At 42.4% G+C, this 15,662-nt stretch overlaps 1 protein-coding gene across 1 annotated transcript in view; it reads left to right on the forward strand.

The window, feature by feature from the left end:
* Positions 1-15,662, forward strand: part of ZDHHC8 (zinc finger DHHC-type palmitoyltransferase 8) — a 109,412-nt gene that overhangs the window by 88,343 nt on the left and 5,407 nt on the right. The window contains exons 4-10 of the mRNA XM_066562412.1: positions 3,135-3,307; positions 4,474-4,576; positions 7,825-7,916; positions 9,537-9,669; positions 10,533-10,650; positions 11,375-11,484; positions 14,363-15,399. Of these exons, the coding sequence (XP_066418509.1) occupies positions 3,135-3,307; positions 4,474-4,576; positions 7,825-7,916; positions 9,537-9,669; positions 10,533-10,650; positions 11,375-11,484; positions 14,363-15,399 (1,766 nt within the window). The remainder of the gene's footprint in view (positions 1-3,134; positions 3,308-4,473; positions 4,577-7,824; positions 7,917-9,536; positions 9,670-10,532; positions 10,651-11,374; positions 11,485-14,362; positions 15,400-15,662) is intronic.

Below are 15,662 nucleotides of genomic sequence, written 5' to 3' on the forward strand. Positions count from 1 at the left end.
GGGAGTTTGCAGCTGGACTCCCACTGAGCAGGGCCATTTGAAGCACAGCCCTCAGTTATGTGTGTTACAAATGCAACGATCCTTGTTGTCAGCCCTGTTGCCAGTGGTGATTAAAATAAAAATTTATAATGCTGGCTGCATTATAAATTATTCTTCCTTGAGGTACCTAAGGGATTGTGAATGTAAAAAAGGAGTGAATGGGAGAGTTGGTGCTGAGTTCAAAAGAGCAAGAAATTCAGGGTGAACCATTTCAACTTGTCATGTGTGAGCTTAAGGTTCATAATTTAATTTGGTGCAAACTGGTGCCTACATTAGTGGACAAGCAGAGAAGCCACAATGGTGTGTGAGTTCAGGAGAGCAAAACTCGGAGTTCAGCAAATGGTTCTCCAGTCAATAGAAGGAGCCCATGTGTTTTTCAACACCCAAACTCACAGCATGAACTCATTCATGTTTCTAATGTTGATTGCTCTGAATTAGGGGACTTTCTTGATTCTTGTTACCCTTAGGGTCTTGGTGAGTCACAGAAGATTTTTAAAAAATAACCCTAAACAGTAAGATGTGCTTTTGGTCTATAAGCATCTCCCAGACATGTAGGTACAGAGCACTGTATTCACAGCAGTGTATTGCCAGGGGACTTTTTATTGCTGAGCTAAAAATTCTACTTCTAAAGGATCATTTCTGCTGCAAGGTCTATTTTTTTTTTTCAATAGAAAGATGAAATCTTAATATGTCTAAAATATATTCAGCTGTGCCATTAAAATGAAAGGAATTACTAATCAGAAGGGGAAAAATACCAGAGTCAGCTGGAATGCTGTATACACTACCTTTGTCCTAATCCTCTTTGCCATAAGCAAGGGAATAGTCCCAAAGAGAGCAGCACAGTTACAAGTGAGAGAAAGGCTGCCTGGATTTATCTTGTGTCAGTCATATATCTAAGTTATAATTATCTGGAAGCAGTGCTGTGCCTAGTAACCATTGATAAATAGGACAAGGCTGTCCTGGTTTGGAAGGCTTTAGAAGGATGTGGGATTTTAGAAGCCTGAGAGTGAGGAGTTGCTGAGGTCCCTGGGTAGAGAGAAGTAGCCACAGCTATTTGTAAGTTGTGACACACAGTTTGTTTAGACTGCTGTGAATTGTTGCACAGAGCTGGATTTTTGGTAGAAAACCTGAATTGTACATTACCACTTTTAAAACATAAATGTTTTCACTAATTTTAAGTTCTGAGGATTTTTTTGATGATGGTAAATTCTCAGTTGTCCCATGGAGTTTCTTTCTCCGCCTTCCCCAGTGGCTCAGCATAAAAATTCATTTTCAGGAAATGAAGTTTTCTCAGAAAAAGATTGCTCAAAACTCAGTGGTATAAACACTTGAAGTTTCATGCTGATGTAAGGCCTCCATGGGAGTCAGTTCTGCAGCAGAAATGAAAATGGGAGGGAATCCAAAAGGAACCTGCATAAAATAGCAGAAGGCAAGGTGACTCTGGCTTCTCCACAAGTTCTATTGATAGAATAGAGCTCTCCACAAGTTCTAATGATAGAATAGAGCTCTCCACAAGTTCTAATGATAGTCAGGTCAGTTGAATGTTCCCTACTATTCTGGCGCACAAGTAAACAGCTCTGCTCGTAATTAAATTACTACTGCTGTGGAGGAATGTAGGCAAAAAGTATTAATGGCTTCGGAATCAATAAATCATGGCCTTAAACATGTTTTATTGATTCTTGTGATGCTTATTTCCCACTCACCTGTCATATTCTAGAAGAGATTTGAGACAGTAACAGGAGTGACTCTGCTGGCTTTCCATGTAGGATCCACTCAGGATTGTAGTTCTCATGTTTTCACTGTCAGTCTAGAATGTACAATAAAAATTATTTTCCCAAATATAAAATTGGGAAAAAATGGTTCAAATTTTGAACCAATTTGATAAAAATGAATAAACAGCAAAAGCAAATAACACTTGCAGAAATAAAACAAATTAAAACTTAAAGCATGCTGTTACCAGAGGGACCCAAAAATGAATCTGTGACAAAAGTAGTCAGATTTTTGTTTCCTTAATTGGAATGTTTGCAGTGAGTACTTTCATAGTTTCATAATCCATAGGTATTTTGGGTTGCATACAGCCAGATTTGCATAACAGACAGATGTTATGTCAGCATTTCAGATATACCCTGAAATGATCCTAATATATAAGTTGCCCCTGTCATTTTCTAATGTGCTTTGAGAAAGCTCTAATCCATTTTTTTGTATTTTGTAAATTTTTGGTAAATGCATTGTGCAAAACTTAGAAATACAAAACCCCCTGTGTCATCATTGAGCAGTGCTTAAAAATAGCATTGCCACAAAGTGAAGAATAAACATTTCATTTGTCAGTGCAATGAATGTGTAATATCTGCTCTGAAGAACACAGAGGTAAGAAGGGTTTATTTCTTGCACCTGATCTTGTCTTCACGTCAGGAATAATCCCATTGGAGACAGTGGATTTACATGCTTACAAAACTGTGTAAAGGCACTTGGAGGGTGTCTGTGGCTTGCCCTCATTATTAAATCTCCTGTTAAAAGGGATCTGACTTTGTAAGGCACTTTGGACTTGTGACTGAGACAAATAGTTGGGTTTGGATTCATAACATAATGAACCTGTGCATAACTTTGCCTCTGTCTGATCCTGCTGTTCTTTTTCTTTGTGACCTGCTTGGTAAGAAGGTACTTTTGTGTTCAAAATGGACTCATTGTTCAAAGTGGACTCATTCAGTGATGTATAAATACTGAAATGTGGGACAGGGCATTCTGCAGCACTATTGCATCTTCAAACCATTCTAGGCTATAATAACTTCATTGTAATTGACTCATGCTAAGGATGATAAAAATGAGGGCTTCTGCTGCTAGCAGATAAATAGCCTGTCCTTTATGTTTGATATATCCTCTCTTCAAACCCTATAAACACCCAAGTACTTCTCCATTCATGGATAGAGAAACAACTTGGCCCTAAAAATTCTTATAAAAGACAGTCAAGCATTTTGTAAAGCTGCAGAACTTGTGTGATGTAATTTTACATGACAGTGGTTCAGATTCATCTCTGAGGCAATGTATTTTCTTTCACTGTTTGGATATTTTTCCCTATCTCTCCCTTTCTTTACAAGGATTTTGACCATCACTGCCCATGGGTCAACAATTGCATAGGACGGAGGAACTACCGCTATTTTTTTCTCTTCTTGCTGTCCTTAAGTACACACATGGTTGGAGTGTTCACCTTTGGGCTCATCTTCGTCCTGAACCACATGGAAAAGCTGGGAGCAGCTCACACTACCATTACGTATCCTTCCTGTTGGTCTTTCCAGACTCGAGGTAACTGAGGAAAATGGGCAAAAATGAACCTGAATATTTCTCCTCCAGGAGCTGGTGGAGCCTCTCCTGATCCCCCACTACTCTCCTCCTGTAAATGCTCAGTGCAGGTTTTCCTCTGTTCCCATTGTACCTGTGTGAGCATGGATTGCTCCAGAAACTGTAGGTGACCCTTTGTCTTTCTCAATCTTTGTCATGACAGCCCAGCAGAAGGATGAGCTGCCTCCTTGAATTTAACTTACAAGCAGGGGTAGCTCTCAACTGCTGTTTGCTGTGTTTAGAACTCTGTTGCTGTGCTTTGGAGCAGAGTGTGCTCTGGAAGTAGCCCCCTGCATGCTGGTGTAACACATGAATTGCTGGCTCTGAGGGGTGATACTGCTCTTGATAGGTTAGTGCAGAATATTCTTTACAAGGTAGAAAGGTAGAGCCAGAATCACTGAGTTCACTTTTCTTTTTAACCATCTCAAGGGTGAGGACCCAGACTAGGAGCAGATGGACTGAGATGGAATTTAATTAGACCTTGCTAAAGGTGAGGAATACTCTGCACTCATGAGACCCCACCTGGAGTGCTGTACCAACATCAGAAGGATGTGGAGCTGCTGGAACAAGTCCAGAGGTGCTCAGAGGTGCTCAGAGAGTCCCTCTGCTCTGGAGACAGGCTGGGAGAGTTGATGTTGTTCAGCCTGGAGAAGAGAAGGCTGCAGGGAGACCTTAGAGCCCTTTCCAGTGCCTAAAGGGGCTCCAGGGGAGTTGGAGAGGGACTTTGGACAAGGGTCTGGAGTGAAAGGATGAAGGGGAGCAGCTTCAAACTGAAAGAGGGCAAGTTTAGATGAGATATTAGCATAAAATTCTTCACTATGAGGCCCTGGCACAGGTTGCCCAGAGAAGCTGTGGCTGCCCTGGATCCCTGGAAGTGTCCAAGGCCAGGTTGGACAGGGCTTGGAGCAGACTGGGATAATGAAATATGTCCTGACAACAGGGGAGTTGGAACTAGGTGATCTTTAAGCTTCCTTCCAACCCAAACCATTCTATGACACTGTGACACTCCCCTATTTTTTTTTCTCCTTTTCCTTTCCCTGTCTTTCACAGACCCTTTTTCCCTTCACTCATCCCAGTTTCTTTAACTCTTGGATACAGAATGGCTGTCATGTGTGTGGCTGGGTTATTCTTTATCCCAGTCATTGGTCTCACTGGCTTCCACATTGTTCTAGTGGCCCGAGGGCGCACAACCAATGAACAGGTAAGAAGCAATCCTTTCTCCATGTTTGTGGCTTAGGTGTTGAGGTGGGAAGGAAAGTCAGCAAGTCAGCTTGGGTAAAGCTAAAGATGATCCAAATCTTACCAGAAATGCTTTTATTGGAGCTTCTGTGAAGATCTAGGAAGGTTGCCTATTTTTTTCTTTCCAGATTTTTTTTTAAATACACTGCAGGCAAAGATTTCCCTTTTTTAGCCACAGAGCATCACCCCAGGCTTATTTATTATTTAAAGTCTACTCATGACCTTGAAATAGGTTTTATGTGGTAAGTACCATCAACCCCAGAAGTTCAAACTTTATGAGTCAGACTGAACAATCCATGAGATTGAGTGAAAGAGAAAGGAAAATATTAAATCATTTGCCCCCTCTCCTGGTATTTTGAGCTCCCCCAGCAAGCCCTCACTGCCCATAGTAGGGTCTGAGTGAGCTCTTTGTCTCCCTCTGTGTCTCTCTTGTTCTCATGCATATGAACTCACACACACAGAGTGCTGTTGGACCCAGCTTGCTTTGCTTCTCCAAGCTAAGTGCCAACATTTGTGCCAAAAAGCCTGGAAAGTTCCAGTTCCCCTGCAGTTACTCAAATGTCCATGACCCACATCCCTGTGGCTGATGCAGACCTGCATTCATGTGCCCATTAATGGCTTGGTGTGGCTGATAGAGATCAATGTGATGGGATCAATAACAGGTCCCTGCCACCCCAAGGGCAGTTTGCAGGTGTGGCACTGGTCTCAGCCCTCATCCCAAGGCTCATGAACTCTGTGCATTCCAGTGCTTTACCCTTCCACAGCTCCAGCTCCAAAGTGCCCCTCACATCTGGGGTTTTTTCACTTTTTTCCCCACCATACTTCTTTTCCCTTGTGGTTGAGGTTTATTTCAAATGGCTTTTTGCTGCCCTTGCCCCCATGGGTGCTCTGCAGCTCCCACTGAGCAGTTTTGGCTGTCCTGGGGGCTGATGGCTCCATGCTGTGGAGCTGTCTGGCTCCTGGGCAGGCTGTGAGCGATGAAAACATCTGTCTGAGGCCAGGCCCTTGTAAACTGAGATGACATTGTCTCCATCCCACAAGAGACAATAAAAACTCTTATCCAGAAGAGTGTGGGAGGTTTACATAAGCAAGGAATCTGAAGTCATCCTGAACAGTTGCCTAACATGGCCTTTGAACAAAGCAAGCTTCCATAGCTGTCGTCTTCAAATGCTTTTCTCTGTCCTGCTCAGAATCATCTGCTCTTCATTTTAAAATTAATTTTGGCCAAGTATTAGATTTGATAGTGCTAACAATAGTAGCATGAAATACAGGGCATTTTGGTTTCACAGCCCAAATTGTATTTTGCCTTAGGCTTGTCTTTGTGCAGTGATATAAACTCTCCATGAAAATTTTAGGCTGGAAAAGAAGGAACAATTTAACTTTAAAAAATGTTAAATTTAACTTCATATGTTTGTGGCTGCACTAGAATTTAGAAAGGTTGAGTATTTTTCCGTGATCGAAATAACCATTGGAAAATGTATCCTAGCTTGGTTTGGTTTCCTGAGCTACCAAACCACTTGAGATTTATTACATCTTCCCATGCCATTTTGAAAATTAAATATAATCTGGTCCTAATTTCTGCTTAGTCATATGTAGAGGTTATCTCTAACTGAAGGATGGATGTTCCCAGCCCTGAGGTCCTTTCAGAGGAAGCATATCTAAGTAATTAGAGCACCAGACCAGGAGAGATGGATATGAGATCTGCTCCTGGCTTTGCCACTGTTCTAAAACATTCTCTTTTCTCCTGCAGTCTCAGTGCTGATTCTCTTTTCTCACACTGGTAGTTATCTACTGTCAGCTTTGCAGTTGCAATATGCTCAGCTTATCTTGTTCTCTTTTCCCAGTACATTTTATAGGCCAGTGGTACAGACATTTTTGGGTTTTTTCTGTAAATTTTTGTTGTTTATTCATTCTGGAGTTTGTAAGTTCTAAGCATTCATAGTAGGCAGACTGTGATTGAAAAGTGCATAGTGGCTGGGTTTAGATGTTTACTGAGCTTTCTGAATGCCTCTGAAATTCTTTTATGGAATGAAAATAACCCATAACCCAACATCTGCTCATATCCTGGTATTTTTAGTCTCTGAATAGAGTAAATAAATACCCTTCCTTCTTAGACTGCTTTCTAGCAGTGATTTTCAAACTACTTTAGAAACCAAACTGATATAATTAGTACTGTAATCTGGGAGTTGGAGAAATTTTATTTTCATATCGTGTTTGAAATACAGAGATATGAAATGCTTTGCCAGCATCTGGCACAAGTCAGTGTGAGCCTAGGATTGAATGCAGACGTGCCAAATGTCCCAGACCCCTGTTTTCATCAAAAGGTTGCTCTTCCAAATCTCAGAACTTCCAGCCTCTCTCTCTTGGCCTTTTAAAGAGCTTTATGTTATATCAACAAGGCCAGCATAATATATTGCAGAATCATTTAATTGTTGTTATTTTATGTGCAAGTTATTAAAGTATTTCTGGTGCTGTGTAAACTTGTTGCTAGATCAGAACTATGAGCTGATTAAAATGCTTTACTTGCAAACAACAACAACAGTAATGCTTTTAATGGCAACCACTATTAATCTCCCTGGCTTTATTGGTGTTTATCCCCATATGGTGACTTTTGAGCATGTGCCTGTAGAGTACAAACTCTTTATAATGCTTATGAAGCCTTGAATGGATCTCGCCAGTCTAATGAGGCTTGGCTTTTATTAAACCTGCTCATTTACAAGCAAACATTGTAATCACCAGGGAGTTCCTGGCACCCTCCCACGTAAGGCAGTGGTTTGTACTGATTGCTGCTCAGGATGAGATCTGAGAGAGAGGAAACATTGCTCTCATCCAGCATTTGGGAACATTGATTCGACTTTGCTGTTGGTTTGGAGGGGACTCGACAAGGCAGAGGAGGGGAAGTGATGGGAATGAAAGAGACCCAAACAGGATGTCTGGCTGGGAGCAGCATGGAGAGGTGAACACATCACTTTGAAATCCAGTCATATTTAGCAATGTCCTTTTGGGAAGGATCTTGAGTGGAGTGCTTCCTAGCTGGAATTAGCTGACAGAGGTGGTGTGTTAGAGCTGGAGTGAAAAAGTGCAACATTCAAAGAAAAATGATCTGTTTGGGAAGGACAGAAGGGTCAGACTTGTTCTTGGCTTTCTGAGGCTTGGATGATGACTTTTATATAACCAGGGGTTTGAGCACTGTCCTGAACATGTTTCCAGGTGACAGGGAAGTTCCGTGGGGGAGTGAATCCTTTTACCCGCGGATGCTGTGGAAACGTGGAACATGTGCTCTGCAGCCCCTTGGCTCCCAGGTAAGAGAAATGCTCTCAGCTGGAATGAGGGAGCAAGAGTCCCTGTTGGGCCAGGGGGAGAAATGTGCTTGGCTGGGCTCACAAGCCAAGGATCATTGATGGAATAAGAGGAAAGCAAAGCAAAACAGTCCTGAAGGTAGAGCTCTGTGATAGCTGCCTCCCTGTTGCACGGCTGTAACCTGTAATTTACCACCCTAATCCCAGAAATATTTTTTTGGAATGAGCTTGTCAAATTATGTCAAGCTCATACCCTTGTCTTCACCAGCTTGTTTATCCAGTGGATTTCAGTAACAAGGTAAATATCCATATGTTATCATATTGCCCACACTACTTCTTGCACTGTACAGGCAATGTCCAGTCTGCTGGGGAAAAGGAAGGAAGCTAAAATCAGCCTTTCTCCTTAAGACTTAAATCTAATTTAAGGCTGCTGTGGTTTTCAATCTCACTGGCACTTTCATTATCATAAAACAGATTATCAATGAGATCTACATCACGAAACTTGAGATTTTATTTATGGCTTTCTATTTTTGGGGAAATGGATTTATCGTTTCACATTTTGAAATCAGGATCTTAATGCAGTAGATCAGATGGACTATAAATAATTCTAGGTGCTGAGCTGTCCAGCCTGCAAACATGTTCATAATCTTACTACAAGACTTATTTGAGCCTTTTTAGGGTGTTGAACAATTCCAGACCCTGACACTGTTACCTGCCTTTTTCCCCCCTTTGTTATACAACAAATAATTTCTAAAGGACTGTTACTTGTGTTAAGGACATTGGAGTAGCTGCTTCTCAAACCTTCCAAAACATGAAAGTCAGGTCAAGGTGGATAAGAAGAGCTGGGTATTAAATGCTGTGAGACACTTGTGTTAAGAGAGGGGTTGTGAGTACCATCATCATGGCTATTCACAGAATTGTAACAAGCAGAACATTGGTGTTTTTTGAAGACCTGTTCAGATTGTTCTGTATATTGAAGGTCCCCAAGCCATCACTACTAGAATGTCCTGTTCACTACATAAAACAAGAAAGCTGGTGTGTGTATTGATATTTAGGCATTGTACAGACACTGGGCACTTAGAGAACTCTATTCCACTGGAGGGAATTAGATATCTAAAATCAGCCGTTTCCTCTTAGATTTTTTGCTTCCTATAGACTTGGCAGTCTCTTTTACCTCCATTTATTTGAACACTAAACATGCTACAGAAACAAGTCACCATGTGGTAAGTTAGAACTGGCAGCACATCATCTTCTCCATGGTAACTCCCCATGTGCTGGGTCTTGTTCCCCAGTCACTGACTCCCACCACAGGGCAGCTGTTTCATGTTAACTGGGATGATGTAGTCAGTCACTTCTGTTGGTGGCAGGCCTCTCTTGCTCTCTTCGTGCTCTTGTCCATTAGTGTTTAAAAAATTGCTGATTTTTTCAATGCATCTTCTCCTTTCGCTCACTAATTACTGTTTTTTTTTATTGCTGCTTAATTATTACATGCACTGAAATAAATTGAGATTCTTACCTAGATTCTGACACGTTCTTAAATCATAACCTGGAAGTGGGAAGATTTTTAAGCCTTGTTCTGAGGTTACTGTTTATTTTAATGATGAGTGTTGCACAATTCATCAGGTATGTGGTTGAGCCCAAGAAGAAGCAAGCTGTGAGTGTGAAGCCTCCTTTCCTGAGACCAGACTTGTCCGAGCGACAGATCACGGTGAAGATCAGCGACAATGGCATCCAAGCCAACCTCAACCGCAGCAAGGTGAAGGAATCTCCAAGCTCTGCTTTTGGAGGGCAGGGATTGAGCATTATCAAGCCTGGGAATGAGTCTGTCATTGACAAATCTCTCTGAGATGATGCAGAAACTAGAGTTTGTGTCCTTGTCATGTACTTCATGCTCTGAAAGTAATGCAGGTTCAGTAACAGCAGCTCTTGATCCAGTAACAGGCAGCTCTAGCATGGAATCCCTCTGGGCTTCTTTTGGAAGAGTTGCCTGTTCTTTGCAGAAGTTAATTTCTGTCCCAAGAGCTGTCACCTCTTGGTGTTAAAATTAATTTTAATGAACCCTTGTACCACCAGAGCAGGTCAGCTGTTCTACTTCAGAGAACGCTCTGAGCTTCCAGGCTGCAGGAAGGCTTGTGGTCAAGGGCAAGGAATATTGACTCAGAAGCTGAGTTCTCTTTTCAGTTTCTCCTGTCATGAATAATAAAGAAGGATTTATTTAGTCCCATAAAAAGTGGGATTCAAACGAAGCCAACTTGCAAGATTTTTGTGGATTGTTACTTCCTTTGGAAGTAACTTTGGATAGTTACTTGCTGAGAGCTACCTGGAAAGTGGCTGAAAAATGCTAGAAAGCACTATTGTCTTCTACCACATATTAATTAGCATGATGATTATAGTACTTAGCCTGCCAAGTAGACCAGGATAGTGCATTTAAAATTCTACTGGCTGGTTATGACAATGCTAATTTTACATGTGGCAGTCCTTGCCTGCAGTGAATGCTAAATCCTGTTTTTCATTATAGGTATGGGTAGTTCTGGTTCTTTGGTACATCCAGCACTCTGCCACATGCTGTTATTTAACCAAGTTTCATGTAACGATTGATTTTTTTTGGATCTTTTCCAGTCTAAAATCAGCCTGGAAGGTCTGGAGGATAAGAGTATGGATGTGCAACCACCTCTCCCACCCAAAGGAGATCCAAGCAAGTACTCTGAGCTGAAAGGGCAGCTGGGCACCAGTGAAGGTATAGTTGCATGATCAGTGTTTTATTTTTATTTATAAGAAACTATTTTAGCCTCTTTGAAATGTTTCTTGTATTCTTTCAAAACATGGGATCTGGGTGAAGGATTTTTTCCTATTTATAATATTTCCAGACTAGGAGAATTAACAGCAGGAAAAGGAGAGAAAAGCTGGCTTGAAGTGGCTTATTCAAGCCTAGGTTTAATTTTTCATGTCAGTTTTGCAGAGTTTATAAACTCTTTTAAACCCTTTCTTAAATCAATTTTTAAATTAAAAATGTCTAAAGAATCTAAGGAATCAGAAATATTAGCATGAAATTCTTAGGCATTACAAACTGAATTATTTCATTCGTAAAAATGTGAACTTTATGCTTTGATACTATTAAAAAAACCTTTTTTTTTTTTTTTTCAGACAGAACTAGTAGCTGAATCCAACCCAAATATTTAGAATTTCAAATTAGGCAAAATTTCTACTCACCAAAACATGTCACCCCATTCAATATATTGTGTCTTGTTTCTTCTTCTCTGTAGAAGGCTGATGTGTTAGCAATGTGCTGTTACTGCCATAGGGACCCCATTGATTTTGGTGGAATGCTACACAAAGTACAGCAAGTTCTATTCTCTCCAGAACATCTGTTTGCAGAGCACGATGGATGGCAATGAATCACAGCTGACAGCTTTCTGTCCACATACATTTTAATAGAAAGTCCTTTTTCCTTTCTTTTGCAGAAGGTGGCCTCTCACCCAAACTGATCAGCCCTCCCACTCCTGCCATGTACAAATACCGACCAGCTTTCAGCAACAATCCCAAAGTCCACTACCACGCCACGGCCGAGCAGGTGAGCGCGCCCCGAGTTTCTGCCCCAGCTAGCGCAGGCAGTGTGGAGCTGAGGAGGAACGCCCTGCAGGGCTCCAGTGAGGGCCAGAGTGGAAAAGTAAATAACAAAGCTTGGCACTGTTGTGTGACAGTGTATCATTTTCACTGTGCTCCTTATGGAAACATGTCTGGTTTCGCAGCTTCCCCCTGCTGACACGTCTGTCCCTCTGCCAGGCTGCGCTGCCGCTGCTCCGGTGTCTCAGCCTCATCCTGGGGTGCCGAGAAGTGTCACCTCCTGTTGGCTTCTCCTGGCAGAGGTGCCACCTCACATTCCCTTCAGAGGGAGCTGGGCATGCTGAGTGCTTCTCTGGATCAGACCCTCTAGCCAACACTCAGTGTACTCACTGATTCCTTAAGATGTCAGCTTGCAAAATAGAAAGAACTTTTAAAGCATCCCAAGGGATATTTTAGTGAAAATTAACAGAGGACTCCTCACATTTGACCTTCCTTAGCACCTATTCAGTGCATTTGGGTTATATGGAAAAAAAAAAAGCTTTCTAACGCTTGGCATCATTTTCACCCATCAAGAAAACTGAGGTCCAAACAGTTAGACAGATTTGCTGTGGAATTTTGACAGTTTATTCTTTTGCTTAGAAGTTATGAAACTTATTTCTCATGGATTTATTGCAAATATTCCTTGGCCCCTGGGACCTGAGAACAGCATTTGGAAAATCACTGGTCTAATTTGTATATTTGCAATATGTATCCAAGTCTTCATGCACCAGTGGAGACACCCTTAAAAAACACATACCACACACAGTGCAGTTTTCTCAAAATTAATTTCATCAGGTCCTTCTCTGGAATAACAAGAAGGAGGTTATAGGAAGGAGTATTATGAAAGAAGTAAGGAAAGGAAAATATGGTAGATAAAAACAATTGACTGTTGCAACACTGTAATAAGACAGAATGTTCTTTAAATGGCGAGGAAAGCTTTTCCTGAATCTTTCTCATTTTGAAAAGAAAGATGGTGATAGATAGTGGAATTGCAGCTTTGACCAAGTGTAAGTTTTAGTCTTACTGCAGTAATAGTAAATCTCATTCTCTGGATTTGTCCACTTAATGAAGAAACAAGTGGCTTATGAGAGGGAACACAAGAACAGTGTGTTCACTGTATCCAAAAAGTTTAATATCCTATCATTTTCATTTTATTACATGAAAAATGGTTTGACATCCAGTTCAAAATAGTCTATTTACAGGCATCATCTAGCAATTTTGAGCTGTGGAAGGCACAGCATTCTGAGTCATAATGCCAAAAGTCAGAGAGCCAAGGAAGGTAGGCTTGTTGTGTTCATTCAGGGCACAGCCAGAGATGCAATATAGATACAGGGCAGGTTCTGATTAGGCCAGGGCACTGGCCAGTGCTGTGACGTGGTAACAGGGAACAGCACCTTCACTCTGAGGGTTGCTGTTTCAATCCTACCCCAAAACAGTGTGCTTGCTCTTGCTGGCTGGTGTGCAAACCCTGGGGCCTTGTTCAGTTTTACAGTAGTCACAGTTCTCTAGTAGTCAGCTGGGAGTATCATAAAATGGGGTTCACCTGGTGAAGCTGATAGGAGGGCATGGATTTGTCTGCCAAGCCTAAGTAGGAGGTACAGAGGGAAAGAGACTGGGCTGTGTGAGGAATGCCATGGTGTCTGTTCTGTATCAGTTCTTCAGCCTGTCAGTGTAATTCTGCTTTTGAGCAGTGAAAGCTGCTAGGAGAGAGGCATTGGGACACAAGGATAAGTAGCACAAATATACTTAAAAGCTACGTCATTGCTCTCATCCTCCTTTACAGGCTCTCACTTGGTCTCCTTTTTCCAGAGAAGGCCAAATTTAGCACCATGCTCTAGAAGAGACTGAGCTGTTTTGCATATTTCTCTATCTTCTAGCTGAAAGGAAAAAGCTTTTTAAAAAAATCCACAATAAACCAGGGGTTATTCAGTTTATTCTTTTCAATAGCTTGCCTTTAAAAGAAACTAAAGAACAAGCTGTGCCAACTGCATTTCTGATTAAATATGTGACTGATAATAACTCTTTGTTTGCACAGCCAGTGTAGCAAATTTATTGTGGATTATGGAAACTCTTCCTTAAAAATAACAGTGAAAACTATTTGCTTAGCACAGAATGGCATTTTAAGTGAACAGAACTCTGAGCAATTTTCACAGAGTAAAACAAAGTGAAATCCTATCTGGTTTTAGAGCACATAAATAAACTATGGGCTTTGTTTCCTTTTCTGATGTGACCACTTTCTCCTACACAGGCAATAAAAAAGAGAAAATTGCTTCATTTCATTGTCTAAATGGTGGGAAGGAGCCTCTTGGCTTTAATTAAGGTTAAGTGCCTAATTTTGAAGACCTATGACCAGAAATTCAGAATTACTGAATATTCATAGTGCAGAGTAGAGTGGATAAGAGTGTGCTGGTCCCCAGCGTGTTGAAATGAAGCTCAAAATATTTCTGTCTCAGCACACAAGACCAGACATCCCTCAACTCAAGAGGTATTTGTAGAAAATGTGAAGTGCAGTGCTTTTTCCAAGGGCAGTATTATCAGATAACAACCTGATTTACCTTGACTGAGACTTGAGTCTCAGCCTAGGTCTCATTCAGTGTTTTCAGTGTCCATGTCTTAACTTACTTTTTACTGTCAATATTATTTAGCACTTACTATGAACAACTCCTCCTTGCTTCTAAGGTGCTAATCCATATGTTGAACAGGAGTCAGGAGATTTTCTTGCAATGAACCTGGGCTGACAGTCAGAGGGAAGACCTTCAGCTCTGTCCTTCCCATGCACTTACCAAGAGAGAAAACCTGTACTTACATGTCACTGGCTTCTGTTTCTCACATCACCTCTGTTTTAGATCACCTTGCAGGAGGGACACAGTCAAGGGGCTCTGATAGAAGAGGATGGCAGGAGCCTTGATTACCAGTCCGAACCCAGCTTGGACATCCCCAGCTACCGGAAGAGCTCCCTCCACAAGACCTATCAGTCTTCCCCACTCCAGATAGATTCCTTTGCCATCAATTCACGATCCCTGAGCCTGAAATCTGCTGGCAGGAGAGGGACAGACAAAGTGCCCCTTCATCCAATAAAGTCCGAAGGAGCGGCTTCCACCCCTTACAAAAGCATCTTTTCTCCCAATTCCCTGTCAAACAGAAATGGGAGTCTTTCCTATGACAGTTTGCTGAACCCCATGTCTCCCTCGGGGAGGAAGTGCATTGCCCATTCTGCAGTCAGCTCTGTTGGGTACCACTCCCCATATTTGTCAGCCAAAATGTGCCACCTCCGGGGCAGCGAGCTGCAGCGCCAGCCCCCGCAGAGCTTCAGCCCGGTGCTGGGCAGCCCGGCCCCGCATCAGCGAGACCCCTCTCCAGTGCGCTATGATAACCTCTCCAAGACAATTATGGCATCCATCCAGGAAAGGAAAGAGATGGAAGAGAGGGAGAAGCTCCTCCACTCGCACCCTGACTCGGTGTTTGCAGACTCAGGTGTCTATGACACGCCCAGCTCCTACAGCCTTCAGCAAGTGAGCACGCTCTCGGAAGACCCGCGCAGCATGGCCATGAGATACGGATCCAGGGACAATCTGATGGCTGCCAGCAGCTTTAGCACAAGGAACCCTATACTGCAGTCCTCAGTGTCTTCACTCTCAAGTGCAATGACAAGAGCCCCAAGGACTTCCACAACCTCTCTGCAAGCTGATTTAGCCAATAATAATGTGCAATCCCATCAAGCACTACAGGGCAGGGTGAGCAATGGCTCCTACAAATCCCCAGGCCACCAGGTCCCATCGTCCCCCACAGGGATGCCTAGGTCACCCTCTTACGGAGGCCCGAAGGCTGTGTCGTTTGTAAACACTGTGGAAATCACAGAGGTGCAGTCAGTGGGAGCACAGAGGTATGTACTGCTTGAGGGGCTGAGAGCACTGGGAATCTGCTTGTGAGCAAGGGCTGGAGCTGGAGCTGCGCTGGAGGCACACCCTGAGGAGGTGTTTGCTGTGGGCCATCATGGTGGGAGGTTTGTGGGTGCTCTTCAGTTCTGTCACACCCCCACAGCAACCTCATCATGACAAAATGTTTGCACTTCTGCTGTATCTTGAACTGCAGGTGGTCAGTTTTGCTGTAAATTCATAGTTATATGGTCATAGTCATAGCTGAACT

The sequence above is a fragment of the Molothrus aeneus genome, chromosome 18 (genome assembly GCF_037042795.1).
Source record: "Molothrus aeneus isolate 106 chromosome 18, BPBGC_Maene_1.0, whole genome shotgun sequence".
NCBI classification, from domain to species: Eukaryota; Metazoa; Chordata; class Aves; order Passeriformes; family Icteridae; genus Molothrus; species Molothrus aeneus.